General features: G+C 37.5%; 1 protein-coding gene across 1 annotated transcript in view; it reads left to right on the top strand.

The window, feature by feature from the left end:
* The window catches only part of ZFP14 (ZFP14 zinc finger protein), a 48,705-nt gene extending 31,456 nt beyond the window's left edge, over nucleotides 1–17,249 (top strand). Inside the window, exon 4 of the mRNA XM_045833809.1 lies at nucleotides 15,029–17,249. Coding sequence (XP_045689765.1) covers nucleotides 15,029–16,395 — 1,367 coding nt within the window. The 3' untranslated portion in view covers nucleotides 16,396–17,249. The remainder of the gene's footprint in view (nucleotides 1–15,028) is intronic.
* Nucleotides 17,250–19,391: the final 2,142 nt, after the last annotated feature.

Genomic DNA, 19,391 nt, shown 5'->3' with positions numbered 1-19,391 from the left:
GTTTTCTATGTACACTATTGTATTATCTGCAAACAGTAACATTTTTACTTCCTCCTTTCCAATTTGGATGCCTTTTATTTCTCTTTATGTCTGATCACAGTGACTGGTACTTCCAATACTATATTGAATCAAAGTGGTAAAAGTGGACATACTTACCTTGTTCCTGATCTTAATGGGAAAGCTTTTAGTGTTTGCCCATTGAGTATGATGTTGGCTATAGATTTCTTGTGTATGGCCTTTATCATGTTGAGGAATATTCTCTCTACTCCCACTTTGCTGAATGTTCACACAAATAGGTGCTTATGTTATGAAATGCTTTTTCTGCATCTGTTGATATGATCATGTGATTTTTGTCTTTTGTTTATGTGATAAAAATCCATTTATTGATTTGCGAATGTTGTAACATCATTGCATACCTGGGATGAATTGCACTTAATCATGCTCCAACACCATCTGTTTGAGAGACTATTTTTAGTCTATTTAATGATTTTGCCCCCTTTTTCAAGTATTAATTGACCATATTGACATGGGCTTATTTCTGGGCTCTCTATTTTGTTCCATTGGTCTCTGTCTATTCTTATGCCAGTACCAAACTATGTTGATTACTGTGGCCTTGTAATATAATTTGGTGTCAGGAATGGTGGGACCTCCTACTTCATTCTTCTTTCTCAAAGTGCTACAGCAATTTGGGGTAATTTATGATTCCACATAAATTTTTGAAATGTTTGTTTTATATCTGTGAAATATGTCATGGATTTTAATAGAGATTGCATTGAATCTGTAAATTGCTTTGGGTAGTATGAAAATTTTGATGATATTAATTCGTCCAATCCACATAGTACATGTTTCTATTTATTTGTGTCTTCCTCAGTTTCTTTCTTCAGTATTGTGTAGTTTTCTGAGTAGAGGACTTTTACCTCTTTGGTTAGGTTTATTCCTAGGTACTTTATTTCTCTAGTTGGTATAATAAATAGGATTTTTTCCTGATTTCTGTTTCTGGTATTTCATTGCTGGTGTACAAAAATGCCTTCAATTTCTGAATATTGACTTTGTATCGCACTGTTTTGCTAGACTCACTTATTAGGTCGAGTAGTTTTTTGGTAGACTCTCTAGGGTGTTATATGTACACTATCATGTTATCTGCAAACAATAACAGTTTTACTTTTCCTTTCCAATTTGTATGCCTTTTAATTCTTTTTCTTTCCTGATCACTGTGGCTAGGACTTCCAATATTAGTTAAATAGAAGTGGTGAAAGTGGACATCCTTGTCTTCCTCTTTATCTTAGTGGGAAAGCTTTTACTTTATATCCATTGTGTATGATGTTTGCTGTAGGTTTTTTATATAAAACCTTATTATGTTGAGGTACGATTCCTCTACTCCCACTTTGCTGAGTGTTTTGATCATAAATGGGTTCTGTGCCTTATCAAATGCTTTCTCTTCATCTATTGGTATGATTATGTGGTTTTTGTCTTTCCTTTTGTTTATGTGATGTATTATGTTTATTGATTAGCGAATACTATACCATCCATGCATCACTGCAATGAATCCTACTTGATCATGGTATATGATTTTTTTCTTTTAATTGTTGTTCAAGTACAGTTTTCTGCCTTTTACCTCCATCCCAGACAACCCCCCTAGCCCTCCGCACCTCCCTCCCATTTTCATCCCCCATTGTTTTTGTCCTTGTATCCTTGATAATTTTTCCTGCAAAACCTTACCCCTTTCCCCTGAAATTCACTTTCCTCTCTCTTCTGGTCACTGCCAGCCTGTTCTCAATTTCAGTATCTTTGGTTATATTTTGCTTGTTTGTTTGTTTCGTTGATCAGGTTTCTGTTAAAGGTGAGATCATATGGTATTTGTCTTTCACTGCCTGGCTTGTTTCGCTTAGCATAATGCTTTCCAGTTCCATCCATGCTGTCAAAAAGGGTAGGAGCTCCTTCTTTCTGCTGCATAGAATTACAGTGTGTAAATGTACCATAGTTTTTTGATCCATTCATTTACTGATGGGCACTTACGTTGCTTCTAGCACTTGCCTATTGTAAATTGTGCTGCTATGAACATTGGGATGCATAGGTTTTTCTGAATTCGTGTTTCAGGGTTCTTAGGATATAATCCTAGGAGTGGAATTGCTGGGTCAAAGGTAGTTCCATTTTTAGTTTTCTCAGGAAATCCCACACTGTTTTCCATAGTGCTTGTACCAGTCTGCAGTCCCACCAACAGTGCACTAGGGTTCCCTTTTCTCCACAACCTCTCCAACTCTTGTTCTTTGTTGCTTTGTTTATGATGGCCATTCTAACTGGTGGGAGGTGGTATCTCATTGTGGTTTTAATTTGCATCTGTATGATAGCTAATGATACTGAGCATCTTTTCATGTGTCTCTGAATCCTCTGTATGTCCTCCTCGGAGGAGTGTCTGTTCAAGTCCTTTGCCCATGTTTTAATTGGGATGCTTGTTTTCTGAGAGTGGAGTCATGTAAGTTCTTTATATATTTTGGAGATTAAATCCTTGTTTGAGGTATCATTGGCAAATATGTTTTCCCATACAGTTGTTTCTCTTTTCATTTTAATACTCTTTTGTTTACCCTTGCAGAAGCTTTTTATTTTTATGAGATCCCATTTGTTTATTCTTTCCTTTATGTCCCTTACTCTAGGGGACATGTCAGTGAAAATATTGCTGGGTGAAATATCTGAAATTTTCCTGGGTATGTTCTTCTCTAGCACTTTAATGATGTCATGACTTATATTTAAATCTTTTATCCACCTTGAATTTATTTTTGTGTATGGTGTAAGTTGGTGCTCGTTTCCTTTTTTTGCATGTAGCTATCCAGCTCTCCCAAAACCATTTGTTGGAGGGACTATTTTTTACTCCATTTTATGTTGCTGCCCCCTTTGTTTAATATTAGTTGACCATAAAGACTTGGGTTTATTTCTGGGCTCTCTGTTCTGTTCCATTGGTCTCTCTGTCTGTTCTTAAGCCAGAACCAGGCTGTTTTGATTACAGTGGCCTTGTAATACTTGGTTTGATAATCAGGTATTGGGATCCCTCCTACTTTGCTCTTCTTTCTCAAAATTGCAGCAGCTATTCAGGTTCATTTATGGTTCCATATACAGTTTTGAAGTGTTTGTTCTATATCTGTGAAATATGCCATTGGTACTATAATAGGCATTTCAGTGAGTCTGTAAATTGCTTTGGGTAGTATGGACATTTTGATGATGTTAATTCTCCTGATCCATGAACACAGTGTATGTTTCCATTTGTTTGTGTCTTCCTTGATTTCTTTCTTCAGTGTTGTGTAGTTTTCTGAGTACAGATCTTTTACCTCTTTGGTTGGGTTTATTCCTAGGTATTTTATTTTGTTTGTTGCAATATCAAATGGGATTTTTTTGGTTGATTTCTGCTTCTGATTGTTGTTATTACAAGAATGCATTTGATTTCTGGATATTGACTGTGTATCCCACAGTTTTTGCCAAATTCATTTATTAGGTTGAGCAGTTTTTTGGCAGTCTATAGGATTTTTTATGTGCACTATGATGTCACCTGCAAACAATGACAGTGTTGTTTCCTCCTTTCTGATTTGTATTCCTTTTATTTCCTTTTCTCGTTTCATCACTGTGGCTGAAACTTCCAATATTGTGTTGAATAGAAGTGGTGAAATGGGACAACCTTGTCTTCTTCCTGATCTTAGTGGAAAAGATTTTATTTTTGCTAATTGACTATCATGTTGGCTGTAGGTCTCTCATATATGGCCATTATTATATTGAGGAATGCTCTTTCCATTCCCACTTTGCTGAGTGTTTTTATCATAAATGGGTGTTGTACCTTATTAAATGCTTTTTCTGCATCTATTGATATGATGATGTGATTTTTCTCTTTGCTTTTGTTCATGTGATGTATTACATTTATTGACTTGCAAATATTGTACCATCCTTGCATCCCTGGGATGAATCCCACTTCCTCGTGGTGTATGATTTTTTTAGTGTATTGTTAGATGCGGTTTGCCAATATTTTCTTGAGGATTTTAGCATCTATGTTCACCAGCAACATTGGCCTCAAGTTTTCTTTCTTTGTTTTTTCTTTGTCTGATTTTGGGATTAGGAAGATGCTGGCCTCACAAAAGGAGTTTGGGAGTCTTCCATATTCTTGGGTTTTTTGGAATAGTCTGTGAAGGATAGGGGTTAGCTCTTCCTTAAATGCTTTGTAGAATTCTCCTGTGAAACCATCTGGTCCAGGGCTTTTGTGTGTTGGGAGTTTTTTGGTTATTGCTTCAATTTTATCTGCTGTTACTGGTCTGTTCAGGTTTCTCCTTCTTCTTCACTGAGTTTTGGAAGACTATATTTTTCTAGAAATGTGTCCATTTCACCTAGGTTTTCAAATTTCTTGGCATACATTTCTTTGTAGTGATTGCTTACAATCCTTTGGAATTCTGTGGTATCAATTGTCATCTTGTCTCTTTCATTTCTGATTGTGTTTATTTGGGTCTCTTCTCTTTTCTTGATGAGGCTGCTTAAAGGCTTCTTGATTTTGTTTATCTTTTCAAGGAACCAGCTCCTGGAGTCATTGATCCTTAGAATTGTGCTTTTATTCTCTATGTCATTTAATTCTTCACTCATCTTGGTTATTTCCTTCCTTCTCCTTGGTCTGGGCTGTCTTTGTTGTTGTTCTTCTGGTTGTTGTAGGCATAGGGTTAGGTTGTTTGTTTGAAATGTTTGTATCTTTTTTAGGTAGCCCGGTATTGCTATGAACTTCCCTCTCAGGACTGCCTTCACTGTATCCCATAAGTTTTGGGTTGTTTTGAGTTCATTTTTGTTTGTTTCCAGAACTTTTTGATTTCTTCCCTTATTTCATTTTTGACGTATTCATTGTTCAATAGCATGCTATTCAATCTCCATGATTTTGAGTGGTTTGGGTTTTTTTTTCCTTAGGGTTGGTTTGTAGTTTCAGTCCCTTGTGGTTGGAGAAAAGGCTTGGTATGATTTCAATGTTCTTGAATGTGTTGAGGCTTGTTTTGTTTCCCCTCATGTGGTCTATCTTTGAAAATGTTCATGTACATTTGAAAAGAATGTGTATTTAGATTCTTTGGGATGAAAGTCTGTGTATATAATAAGTGAAATCCATTTCATGTAGGGCATTGTTCAATGACACAATATCTCTGTTGATATTTTGTTGGGAATAAATGTCCATTTTGACAGTGGGGTGTTAAAATCCCCTACTATAATTGTCTTGCTGTTATTATCTTTCTTGAAGCCCTCCAAGATTTTCTTTATGTATTTGGGTGCTCCTATGTTGGTTGCATATATATTTACAATGTTTATGTCTTCTTGGTGGGTTATTCCCTTGAGTGTTATGTAGCAACCTTCTGGGTCTGTGTAATAGCCCTTTTTTTTTGAAGTCTATTTTGTGTGATATGATATTGCTACGCTGGCTTGTTTTCCTGTCTATTTGCTTGGAAAATTTGTTTCCAGCCCTTCACTTTCCTTGTGTGTGGGTCTTTTGTCCTGAAGGGGGTCTCTTGTAGGCAGCATATATTTGGGTCATGCTTTCTTATCCATTCAGCTATTGTATGTCTTTTGATTGGAACATTCAATCGATTTACATTTAAGGTTGTTATTGATAGGTACTTATTCATTGCCATTTTCATACCTGTATTCCTCTGTCTCTTGCTCTGTCTCTCTTTTCCTTCCTTTCCTTAAAGCAGTCCCTTTAGCATCTCTTGCAGAGCTCATTTGGTGGAGGTGTATTTCATTAGACTTCTTTTGGCTGGGAAGCTCCTTGTTTTGTCTTCTACCTTGATTGAGAGCATTGCTGGGTAAAGCAGCCTTGGTTGCAGGCCTCTGTTTCTCATTACTTGGAATATTTCTTGCCATTCTCTTTTGGCTTGGCATACTTCCATTGAGAAGTCAGCTGCTAACCTTATCAGGGCTCCCTTGCATGTTACTTTCTGTTTCTCCCTTGCTGCCTTTAAGATTCTCTCTTTGTCTTGGAATTTTGCCATTTTAATCATGATGTGTCTTGAAGTGGACCTGTTTGGGTTCCTCTTGATTGGGACTCTGTGTGTTTCCTGGATTTGTGTGACTTTTTCTCTCATCACCTTAGGGAAGTTACCATCATTACTGTTTCAAACAGGTTTTATGTTCTTTTCTCTTCTTCTCCTTCTGGTATCCCTATTATACAGAAATCATTACCTTTCATATTGTTCTGCATTTTCCTTAGTATCTCTTCATTCTTTCTGAGCCTGTTTTCCTTTTCTTGCTCTTTCTGGGTGTTTTTTTCTACCTTGTCTTCCAACTCACTGATCCGATCTTCTGCTTCATTGAGCCTGGTTTTGATACCTTCTACTGTGTTCTTCAGTTCAGAAATCGCATTTTTCATATCCTCTTGGTCCTTGTTGATAGTTTCTATTTCCTTTGTCATGTTGATATAGTTTGCAGTGAGTTCATTGTAGTTTCCCTGTAGTTTCTGGTAATTCTCTTTGAGCTCAATGAGCTTCCTGATAGCCATTTGTTTGAACTACATATCTAATAGTTGAGTTGCCTCTGGTTCATTTAGCATTCTTTCTGAGGCTTCCTTCTTTCCTTTCATTTGGTGTTTGTTTCTATGTCTCCCCCTTGTTTTTGAAACTCTTTTTTAGTCTCTGCTTCTTAAATTTATCTGTTTTGGCTCTCTGGGTTTATGGTGTGAACTTCTATGTTAGAAGACCTGTGAGATTCAGTGGTGTAGTCTCCATGACCTCCCAAGCTCACTGGTCTTAGGCTGTCATTTATGTTGGGTCTGTGTATGTCTTTGGGTTTTGATTGTTGTTGAGTCTTTCTTTGGTGGGTTCTTCCCACCAGCTGGTTAAGTGAGGGTCACTCTGTCAACACCTCTTGTATTTTGTTTTAGTGGTGTGGGCAGGTTGTGTTTAAGCTGATTCTTCTGTGTGGACAAGGTTTTGAGGCTTCTCTCTTGCTCTTGTTCAGTTGTTTGTTCTGCATAATTTCTTCACTATTTAGTTGTATTTTCCTATAGGTCCTGGATTGAGGCAGTGTGGTTTCCACTCCCTCCTTCACCTTCTTCTGTTGTTATTTTGGTGGTTCCTCTGTTGGTGGGTTTCCCCTTCCAGCAGTTATCCTGGTGTTCACAGCTTGCACGTACTTTTTTTTTGTGATCAGTTGTAGGGGGAAGGCAAAATGGTTTAAGACAGCATGAGTGTAATCTATGATATTTACAGTAGCAGCTGGTAGAGAAGAGAGAGGATATCCTTTGAATATGTATAGTGTTAACTGTAATATTCTACCCTACTAGCCATTTTTTAGAAAGGGTGGAAAGAATATAAGACTCTTGTTGGGGAGGGAAGTATTGTGAGTTGGATCTAGAAAGCAGTGAGGTTGTGGGATGTCAGATTCTAAGGTAAAGTTAGAGTAAAGGTTTAAAAGTGGGTGTAGTGTGTGAGAGAATAGAGTTAACCAGAACAGTAATAGAGTTCAGGAAACCGTGAAGTGGGCAAAGATCTGGGAGGGGTGCTGTGTAGTATTTACAATTGTATAGAACAGCTGTTATTTACAATAATAATAGAGCAGCAATCACATGACAGAATCTACGTAATATGGATAACAAAAATAGGGAGTATAGGACCTTGACTAGTGTGCCAATGGAACATGAAGTGAATGACAGTAAATTAACAATACACTGTGAAAGAGAGAACAAGGGAAACCAGTCAAACATTACAATTTAACCAGGCAGGCAAAGAAGACTAAACAGAAAGAAAAGGAATACAAAAATACTAATAAAATAAAAGATGTAAGAATAATGAAAAAAATAATATGAATATACAATAATTTGCGGTCTCTCTGTAGTAGCAAAATGAAATATGTCTCCCTATCTCAGCTGTTGCGATGCCCCCTCTTAGGGTCCAACTCTGATCTTTTCACAGTTCCAGTATTTTTTGTCTCAGTTGTGGGAATTTAAAAAAAATTGAGATAAAATGGGAAAGAGAGGAAGAAGGAATAAAACAAGAAAGGAGGAAAGAGAGGCAAAAGGAGTTGAAATTTTTAAAAAATAAATAAAATAAATAATTACTTAAAAAAAATTTCAACCTCTTGCTGGCTTCAAACTGACGAAACTAGGCTTGCTGGTCTTCCTGGCTGAAGCAGGCTGAGGGGCAATTGGTGTCACTTTTCTCTCTTTGACCCTCACTCAGTCAGCCTCTAGCCCAGCTCCCCATCAGCCTCTGGTCCCTCAGGTTCCACAGCTTAGGGCAGGAACTCTCCCCCAGGCTGTGGGAGTGTGTGCAGGGTCTTCTGTGCCACCTCAGGATTGCTGTGCAGAAATGTGGGGAGGAGGCCGGAGTAGCTGCTGCAGATTTCTGCAAACAGTGTCTCTTTTTTCACTCTTTCTTTTTGAGTAATTCCTCCTACTCAAGCCTGCCGGTTCATACAGCGGTCTGGCCTCTCGCACAGCCCAATTCCCCAACCACAGTGGGAGTTCTTGGGGTCAGGGTCCATCATGGCCCAACTCTCAACTTTCCCCAGCTGGCATCCACAGATTCTGTGGGTTCTCACAGCCCCTGTGTGTTTGCCACTTAGTCCTTATTCCCCGCTCTGTGACTTCAGGCAACCAGGTCTCTCTCAGTGGTGCTCAATCCTTGTTTGGCAGGGCAGGGAGCCGTTGACCCAGCTCTCTCTGAAGAACCTTGTGGCAGACCCACAGGGCCTGGGGCTGCAGCTGCCCTGGTCCACGTGCTGGTCCCAGGGAACCTATTGTCCTTAAGCAGTTTCTTTACTGTCTGGTTTTTCAATGTCCTCTACAATTTTTGGTCCCCTATCTTCATATATGCTGGGGTACTGTTGGCTGTTTGCTCTGTCCCTCCATAGATCAGCTAGGTTTTTCTCCCATGTGTAGGAAGAAGTGGAATCTGCTCCCTCCTACCTCAGCGCCATCTTCAGTCTTCTCAGTATATGATATTTTTGATGTATTGCTGGATGCAGTTTCCCAATACTTTGTTGAGGATTTTAGCATCTACATTCATCAGTGATATTGGCCTGTAGTTTTCTTTCTTTGTTGTGTCTTCCTCTGGCTCTGGGATTATATGATGCTGGCCTCATAAAAAGAGTTTGAGATCCTTCAGTCTTCTTGTTTTTTCTTGAATAGTCTAAGAAGGATAGGAGTTAGCTCTTCCTTAAATGTTTTGTAAGATTCTCCTGTGAATTTATCCACTCCAGGGCTTTTGTTGGATAGAATTTTTTTTTTATTAATGCTTCGATTTCACCAGCTTTTATCAGTCTGTGTATGCTTTCTGCTTCTTGATTCAGTTTTGGAAAATTATATTTTTCTAGTAAGTAGTCCATTTTACCCTGGTTTACAAATTTTTTGGCATATACTTGCTCAGAGTAATTTCTTATAATCCTTTGTATATCTGTGGTATCAGTTGAAATTTCTCCTCTTATGTTTCTGATTTTATTTGGTTCATGTCTCTTTTGCTTGATGACTCTGGTTAAAGGCTTGTCAATTTTGTTTATTTTTTCAAAGAATCTGCTCCTGGCTTTATTGATCCTTTGAATTATTGTTTTAGTCTCTATGTTATTTAATTCTGCTCTGATCTTGATTATTTCCTTCCTTCTGCTTGCTCTGAGCTCTGTTTGTTGTTGTTGCCCCAGTTCTTGTAGATATAGGGTTAGGTTCTTGATTTGTAATGTTTCTGTCTTTTTTAGGTAGGCCTGTATTGCTATGAACTTCCCTCTCAAGACTGCCTTTGCTGTGTCCCATAAGTTTTGGACTATTGTGTGTTTGTTTTCATTTGTTTGCAGAAACTTTTTGATTTCTTCCTTCAGCTCATTATTATCCCACTCATTGTTTAATAGCATGCTGTTCAATCTCCATGAGTTTGAATATTTTTAAATTTTTTCCTTGAGGTTGGGTTCTAGTTTCAAGCCCTTGTGGTCAGAGAAGATGTTTGATATGATTTCAGTTTTCTCGAATTTGTTGAGGGTTTTTTTTTTTTTTGGCCTATCATGTGCTGTATGTTTGAAAATTTTGTATGTGCATTTGAAAGGAATGTGTATTTTGCTTCCTTGGGATGAAAGATTCTATATATATCAGTGAAGTGCATTTGATCTAATACATGGTTCAGTTCCACAATATCCTTGTTGATATTTTGTTTGGAAGATCTATCCATTGTTGACAGTGGGGCGTAAAATCCCTACTATAATTATGTTGCTCTCTATAGCTCTCCTGAAATCCTTGAAGAATTTCCTTATATATTCCTAATATATATATTAACTACCCTGTGTCTTTTTATTAGAGTATTTAATCCATTTACATTTAAGGTTATTATCGATAGGTACTTATTCATTGCCACTTACTCCCTTTGTACCTGTGTTCCTCTCTCTCTCACTGTTTCTCCTACTCTTCTTAAAGCATCTCTAGCATATCTTGCAATGCTGGTTTGGTGGAGGTGTACTCTTAACCTTCTTTTGTCTGAAAATCTCCTTATTTTGCCTTACATTTTAAATGAGAGTGTTGCTGGGTAGCGTAATCATGGTTGCAGTCTGTTGCTCTTTATTACTTGGAATAGTTCTTACCATTCTCTTTTGGCTTGTAATGTTTCTTTTGAGAAGTCACCTGTTAGACTTTTGGGCTCCCATTTATGTTATGTCCTGTTCCTCCCTTCCTACCTTATTCATTCTCTCTTTGTATCTGAATTTTCCTAATTTAGTTATGATGTGTCTTTGAGTGTGTCTGTTTGTGTTCCTCTTGATTGGGACCGTCTGTGTTTCCTGGACTTGTGTGACTTTTTCTTGCAAAGGAAGTTTTCCATCATTACTTTTTCAAACAGGTTTTCTATTCTTTTCTCCTCTTTCTCCTTCTGGTATCCCTATTATGTGGATATTATTACTTTTAATGTGTCCTGCATTTCCCTTAACCCTCTTCATTCTTTTTGAGTCTTTTTTCCTTTTCTTGCTGTTTTGTGAGTTTTTTTTTTCTATCTTGTCCTCCATCTCACTAATTCGATCCTCTGCCTCATGTAGCCTGGTCTTGATTCCATCTACTGTGTTCTTCATTTCAAAAGTTGTATTCTTCATTTCCTCTTAGCCCTTGTTGATTTTTTTTATGTCCTTTTTTATGCTGATATAGTTTGCAGTAAGTTCCTCATACTTCCCTGTAGGTTTTGGTAGTTTGCACTGAGTTCATTCAGCTTCCTTATAACCACTGCTTTGAACTCAATATCTGATAGTTGACTTGCCTCTATTTCATTTAGCATTCTTCCTGAAGATTCCTCCATCCTTTCTGTTAGGGATTGTTTCTTTGTCTTCCCATTATTCGTGAGACTCTTTTTGTTTGCTTCTGTCTCTTAAATTGATCTGTTTAACTCCCTGTATTTGTGGTGTGAACTTCTATGGTAGGCGGTCTGTGAGATTCAGTGGTGTTATCTCCCTGATCACCTAAACTAGATGCTCTTGGGATGCCCTTTATGCTATTTATGCTGGTTCTTTGCATATAATTGGATATTGATTGTTGTTGGGGTTTCTTTGATGGGTCCTACCTTCCAGCTGGTTGACAGAGTGACACTCTACCCACTGTGTCCTGTGTGCTGTTGTGCAGGTGCTGCCAGAACAAAACCACAAAGTCCAGGAAACAAACCCATACCTGCAAAAATACTCCCTCCCACAATCCCACTATTAACAGCAAATGAACCAGTATTAATAAGAGTGTAAAGAGATGAGGACTATTATAAGACAGGAGAGCAGATATGAGATGACCTACTGAAATAAAAAGAAATTTGAGAGTGTAGAAGGAGGAGGACTAATAAGAGTTGGGAGTTGTGAAGCGAAAGAATTGGCACAATGCAAAGAGAGAAATTAAAATTTACATCATGAAAAAAATGAAGAATGTGGAATTGAGTATGAGACAGGAAGTGTATAGTATTAGGTTTGAACAAAAATGAAAATAATATAAAATAAAGTTGGAGAGAGAAAGAAGGAAGGATAAATAGTAAATAATTAATAAAAATATAGGAGCCAAATTGGAGAGAAGTACCACCCCAATACTACCAACAACAAATGAAGTAAAATTAATATAGTTGGTATGGGAATAAGAGGGAAAAAAGAAACAAAGAAACATCTAAGAGATGTCTAGAAGAATGGGAAGTGATTTTGAAATGATAGAGGGAGAGGAAATACTAAGAGTCACGAAGAAAAACTAGGCTAGACAGGGAAAAATTAAAATTAGGGATGTAAGGGAAAAGAAAGAGAAGGAGAATAAAGAAAAATATAAGGGCAGGATGAAAGAGAAATAAAAGACAAAAAAAAAGAAAAAAGCAGGCTAAGATGGAAAAATTAAAAAATTGAGATGAAAAAAAGAGTAGGAGTCCTAGATGGTGTCGCTCAGTGGATTGAGTGCCAGCCTCAAACAAAAAAGGTCTCTGGTTCTATTCCCAGTCAGGGTTCATGCCTGGGTTGTGGGCTAGGTCCCCAGTAGGGGGCATTTGAGAGGCAACTACACATTGATGTTTCTCTCCCTATTTTTCTCTTTCCCTTCTCTTCTCTCTAATAATAAATAAAATCTTTAGTGAAAAGAAAAAAAGAGTAGATGAGGGATCAGCAAAATTTGATATTTGAAATACAAAATTAGTGAAGCTCTAGAAATATAATAGAAAAAAATACAACAATAACTACCCTACCCACAACCAACTAGCAAAGATTGCTACAGGTGGAGAGAGAACATGAGTATTTTAAGAGCAGGGAAAAGGGATGTCAGATGACCATTGACAACAAAATTGGTGTTGTGTGTCTGGATGTGGGAGAAAGAGTAATGGTGTGGAATGGAAACAAGTTGTAGCAAGAGAGGAAACAATTTGAAATGAGAATAATGCAAGAAAAGGGGAAGGTAAAATGAGGTAAGAGAAGAGAGAAGCAAAATATGTGAATTGAAATACACTGGTATAAAATGTAGTGACTTAATATGTACAAACTTGCTGGACAAGAAATGAATGTTAAAGAGCTATGCAGGAAAGAGAATATTGCAAACCATGGAGAAGACAACAGTGGATTTTGTCTTGATAGCTTCTTGTATTTACCACTGGTTTTTTCTTTCTTGATCTGCTTCTGGTGATGTCAGATGTTGACCCTGTCTGCCCTTAGGCAGCCTATACAAGACTTCCAAGGATCTACTGTTCTTGGATGTCTCCTTCAGTTGTTAATCTAGTCACTCTGGACTTGGCAGTCAGGTTGAAGCAACATAGGTTGGGGCTGAATCCCTCCTAGGGTACGGGCTTTTGTTTCCCCTCAGGCTGCTACTGCTGCTTGGAGAGGAGCAGTCTGCCTAAGCAGGATGGCTGCTCCTGTATGGGGGTTGGCTCAGCACCTGGATCCCAGCAGCTACTCTCAGTTCTCTCCCCAAAGCCTCTGTCCCCAGTCTTTTCTCAAGTCTTTCTAGTCCACTCTGCCCCCACCTTTGCAAGGGATCTACTGTCTGTGGCTGTCTCTTTCTGTTGTTAATCTAGTCAATCAGTACTCAGCAGTCAGGCTTAAGCACCACAGGGCTAGAGCAGAGTCTCTCCTGAGTTGGGGGCTGTTGTTTCCCCTCAGGCTGTTACTGCTCGGAGGGAAGTGGTCTGCCTGAGCGGGATGGCTACTTCTGTATGGATGCCTCAACAATGGGATCCCAGCCTCTACTCTCTCAGTTCTCTCCCTGAAGCTTCTGTACTCAGTCTTTCCTCAGGCATTACCAGCCCACTCTTGCCCCTCCTTTGCCAGAGCCTAGGATAAGTGGCTGCAAATTAAAATTTGTGTTTTGGCCCTTTTAACAGGTCTTGCATCTCCAGCCTTCTGTCTCTGCAACCTTGCCACTTTTTGCCTCTGGTTATTAACTGTACTTTTTGGACTCTGGTGCTCTAGGCTGAGAATCCTAGCTTAGGGTTTAGACCCTATTCTTCTCAGGGGGATCCAACCAGCCACTTAATTATCCCACTGGCACTGCTGCCTGTGGGTGCCCAGTCAGCCCTCTCAAGTGTCTACTACACTCCTTAACAGATAAGATTGTGCTGAAGCTGATTCTTCTGTCTGTCCGAGGTTATTTGGCTTCTCTCTTGCTATTGCTCAGTTGTTTGTTCTGGGTGGTTTCTCCATAATTGAGTTGTAATTCTAGACTGGCCCTGGGTGGAAGTTAGTGTGACTTTCATTCACTCCACTGTCATCTTCCTCACCCCCTCTTATCTAGTTTCAAATTTTCAGGTGACTCATCCATAATTAAATGAGGCTTTCACTGATTTATCTTGTTTCCCCAATCACCAAGTTCACCTCCTTTCCTGCACTTTCCTTATTCTGTATTTCCTTGACTTTTTCTGAAATGTTTGAGAATACAATCTGTTCCATAATGCAATGAATAATCCCTATGTAAATTAGCCTAATAGTCATATGAAATAGGGAATATCAGTATAATATAGGAGTTAGTTAGTTCACAGGTAATTTTCTTAGTTTAATGTGGCCAGAATAGTAGATTTATAACATTCAGAAGGAAAGGCAAAAGCCTTTAATTTTATGCTTTGTTAGGAGCCCTTTTACCTCTGTATCAAGCAAACTAATGATAAATGCTTGCACCCAGGGCTCCCTCCTCAGAGACATATACAATCAGCTTTGCATGGCTTCAACCCAGACACATTGTACTTTACCTGTTTTGCATCTTAATGGTATCCTTACTGGCTCAGGGCTTTGTTTTCATGTGTAATGTCTCAGTTTCTGAAATCCAGCATTTTCACTTAATATTTGTGCATTTTCATACTCATGAAGTGGCCTTCAGTTATGCTGAGCTGCCTTTTGGGTTCCCTTAAGGTTCCTATTATTGTATTAGTGCACTGCTAATACAGTTGCATAGATCTGAGAAGTCCTCTCCAGCTCTACTTTCTTCATAAGCTTTAATTCTGGTGTGCAATTTTGCATTAGATAGGTATCATTTGTAATAGGCATTGTTTTCAGTGCCTTTTATTTCTTTATGGAAGTTTTCTTTTTTCTGGAACAGAAAAACAGCATGTGTTTGCTTTCTTGTTTCTTTCAGATTTGGAGTCCAGATACAAGACCAATACTTTATCCCCAGGAAAGGATATTTATGAAACATATTTATTCCAGTGGGAGATAATGGAAACAACTAAAAGCTATTGCCTTCAGGACTCCATTATTAGAAATTATTGGAAATGCAAAAGTAAGTTTGAGAGGCAAATGGAACCACAAGAAGGATATTTGGGGCAAATGAAAAATACTTCTGAAAAAATAACAACTTACAAAAAGCAAAATTTTCTTGCTGAATATCAGAGAGTTCATAATGGAGAAAAGTCATATGAATGTAAGGAATGTACGAAGACCTTTATTCGTCGTTCAACACTTAGTCAACACCTGAGAATTCATACTGGTGAGAAACCTTATAAATGTAAGGAATGTGGGCAGGCTTTTAGACAGCGTGCACACCTTATTCGACATCACAAACTTCATACTGGTGAGAAACCTTATGAATGTAAGGAATGTGGGAAGGCATTTACAGTGCTCCAAGAACTTACTCAACATCAGAGACTTCATACTGGTGAAAAGCCCTATGAATGTAAGGAATGTGGAAAGGCCTTTAGAGTACATCAGCAACTTGCCAGGCATCAAAGAATTCACACTGGTGAGAAACCCTATGAATGTAAGGCATGTGGGAAGACTTTTAGGCAGTGTACACACCTTACTCGACATCAGAGACTTCATACTGCTGAGAAGCTCTATAAATGTAAGGAATGTGGGAAAGCCTTTGTATGCAGTCCAGACCTTAGAGTACACCAGAAAATTCATTTTGGTGAGAAGCCTTATGAATGTAAGGAATGTGGAAAGACTTTTAGAATATGCCAACAACTTACTGTCCATCAAAGTATTCATACTGGTGAGAAACCCTATGAATGTAAGGAATGTGGAAAGACTTTTAGATTAAGACAACAACTTGTTCGCCATCAGAGAATTCATACTCGGGAGAAACCTTATGAATGTGTGGAATGTTGGAAGACCTTTAGTAGTTACTCACAACTTATTTCACATCAGAGTATTCATATTGGTGAGAGACCTTACGAATGTGAAGAATGTGGGAAGGCCTTTAGATTGCTCTCACAACTTACTCAACATCAGAGTATTCATACTGGTGAGAAACCCTATGAATGTAAGGAGTGTAGAAAACCATTTAGACTGCTCTCACAACTTACTCAACATCAGAGTATTCATACTGGTGAGAAACCTTATGATTGTAAGGAATGTGGTAAGGCTTTTAGACTTTATTCGTTTCTTACTCAACACCAGAGAATTCATACAGGTGAGAAACCCTACAAATGTAAGGAATGTAAGAAGGCCTTTAGACAACATTCACACCTTACTCAACATCAGAAAATTCATAATGGAATTTAGTAGAAGAAAGCCTTGAAATGTATAGACCATCAGAAAATTCATTTTTGAGAATTTTTTTATGCTCACATCTAAGCATAAGAAATTTCATATTACAGAAAAATGTTGCTTTAAAAGCCTTCCTTCACCATGCAGACATCATCTTTAGCAAATATATGTCAGAGAATAATACAATGAATGTAATAAAAATCTTTAGCTTTATCATTATCTCCATTTCACCACTTTATTACCAGTGTGTTACTGGACAAGGTACTTAAACTTCTGTGCCTCATTGTGTTCACTCATAAATTGGTGGTAATGTACCTGTGTACATTATTTATTGCTATGTAATACATTACCACAACTTAATTACTAGCTTAAAATAATACATATATATTATTTCACAATTTCTATGAGTTGGAAGTCTGGGTATAATTTAGTTGGGTCTTCTGCTTCAGGGTCTCTCACAGGCTAAAATCAAAGTTTTAGATGGGGCTGAGTCTCATCTGAAGGCTCAGCTGGAGAAGGGATCCACTTCCAACCTCACATGGTTGTTGGGTGAATTTAGTTTCTTGTGTGAATTTAGTTTCTTGTGATAACATTGAGGTCCTCACTTTCTGACTGTTGGCTAGAAGCTGAACTCAGTTCTTTGCCTCATGGGCCTCTTCAACATGCTGCTTACTTCATCAAAATATGCAAGCCAAGAAGGCAGTAGAGTTTGCTAGAATCATAAAAGTTATAATCTTGTGTAGTCTAGTCACTGAATATTAGGTTGGCCAAAAAGTTTGTTTTTTTCTATAAGGTGGCTCTAGTAGCTCTTAGTTGTCTTTAACTTCATTCAAAACAATTTTGTTAGATGGTGTTGTGACAGCTGTCATGTCAGCATGCATTTAAAAAAACCTTATCAAACTTGGTGAATTTTTGTGTAACAATTTCAATATTAAATGAAAGAAAATGTTCAACACTTTTGGCATATTATGCTTTGTTATTTCAAGAAAGGTAAAACACCAAAAATGAACTGTGCAGTGTATGGAAAAGGTGCTGTGACTAATGGAATGTGTCAAAGTGGTTTGTGAAGTTTTGTTCTGGAGATATCTCGCTGGACAATGCTCCATGATTGGGTAGACTGGTTGAAGTTGATCGTGATCAAATCAACAAATTAATAATAATCAACATTATACTATGAAGGAGATAGCTGATATACTAAAAATATCCAAATCAATAGTTACCGGTGAAAATGAAAAAATGTGTGTTTTATTTTATTGGAAAAACTATACAGACTTTTTGGCCAACTGAATATCTCATCACTTTTGCTGTCTTCTACTGGCTACAAGCAAATTTCAAGGTTGCCCACACTCAAAGAAAGAGGAGTAACCAAGAATGTGAATACCAGGAGGTAGGGACCACTGGGGCCAGTTCAGAGTCAGCCTGCAACATCGTGTAATAGAATTGAAAGGATTAAGTAGTTAATAGTTAGAAAAATTGCAGCCATATAGCATGTTTTCTGTAAATATTATCTGTTATCGTATCATTATTAGTACTAGTGAATTCATATGAAAGGAATATCCTATAGAAGTAATAAATGGAGAAATGCCTTTTCTCACTGTTCAGCACTGATTTGTCCTGGATAAAAAAATATAAGAGGTTATATTAATGTGAGAAGTTCTTCATCACTTAACCTGCATCAGATATTTTATGCTGAAAAGAAAGCCTTAAGAATTTCCTGATAATGAGGTTTTTAAGAGTACAACTATTGAAGACTCAAAGAGAAACATGAAATTATTTTCCCATAATAAATTTCCAGAAGTAGATGTTTTATAATCTTTATTGTCTGAGCATAAATCAAGATTGATTAGAAACTATCAAAAAGATGGCAAAAAGGAAACTGATCACTGGAAATTTAACATTGTATGTGTATACTTGTGTGTGTGTGTGAGAGAGAGAGAGAGTATGTGTAAAACTCTTGTATAAAAGGAAGAAAACATCATTTCATTACGGTCACTATGACTTTTGGTGTTCATATTGTCCCATCTTCAACTGGTAGTAGAGTCTTTTGAAATGACACCACTAGTAGTTAGTTTACTTGGTTATGGCTCTATAGTTCAGACAGCTATGGATGATGTTTTAGCACAACTCAGCATTCTGAAAATTGACAAATAAGGGGAAAAGTCATTTATTTTACTTTTCCCATGTGAACCAAGTTTTACAGCCACCAAAAACTTTTCAAATTAAAGAGTCTTTAAAATCTAGTAAATACAGAGGGATTGACAGTATTAGAATAATCACTGTTTTCTAGTTTCCTAATGGAATAATGAGTCCAGAAAGTGATCAGTGAATATTAAAACTATTAAGCGAAGGTTTTTATAGTGAGAACATTAGAATGGATTTACTGAGCTGACCATCTCTGAACCCTTTAATCAACTTTAACCACTATAAAAATGGGGCTATTAGACTATTCACCTCTTGAAATAATGCAACAGAAAGTACACACCACTACTTATAAAGCCTTATTGCCAAAATAATGAACTGAAGGAATTAAACCATTAAGTCAAAGTGTTTCTTTAAACCAAGAATTTAGGGACTAGATAAACAAAGTAAATGGCAACACAAGAAAGCAGCCAAACAAATCCAGTATGTGTAAACTTCTACAAAACAATCTGCTTTCTTCAACTAAAGAGTGGCATGAAAAAGAAAATAAGGGCAATTGTTAACAGATTAAAAGAGACAAGAGACATGCCAACTAAACAATATGTGGGCATTACTTGTACCTATTTGGAACAAAATGTAGAATGATTTTTGAGCCAGTGAGGGGAATGTGGACGTGTACTGACTATTAGATAATATTTAGAAATAATTTTGTTAGGGATGTCAATGTGGTTAAGAAATAAGAGCTCTTGTGTGCTAGAGTACATGCTTACATGTTTATGAAATGATAAGCTATCCAGATTTACATTAAAATACTTCAGCAATAGAAAAAAATTGGCAAAGAGAACTGGAAAGTAGATTGACAAAATGTTGAT

The sequence above is a fragment of the Phyllostomus hastatus genome, unplaced genomic scaffold (assembly GCF_019186645.2).
Source record: "Phyllostomus hastatus isolate PE091 unplaced genomic scaffold, TTU_PhHast_1.1 phas_contig_194, whole genome shotgun sequence".
Taxonomy (NCBI): domain Eukaryota; kingdom Metazoa; phylum Chordata; class Mammalia; order Chiroptera; family Phyllostomidae; genus Phyllostomus; species Phyllostomus hastatus.
This window is presented reverse-complemented; position numbering and strand designations above follow the sequence as displayed.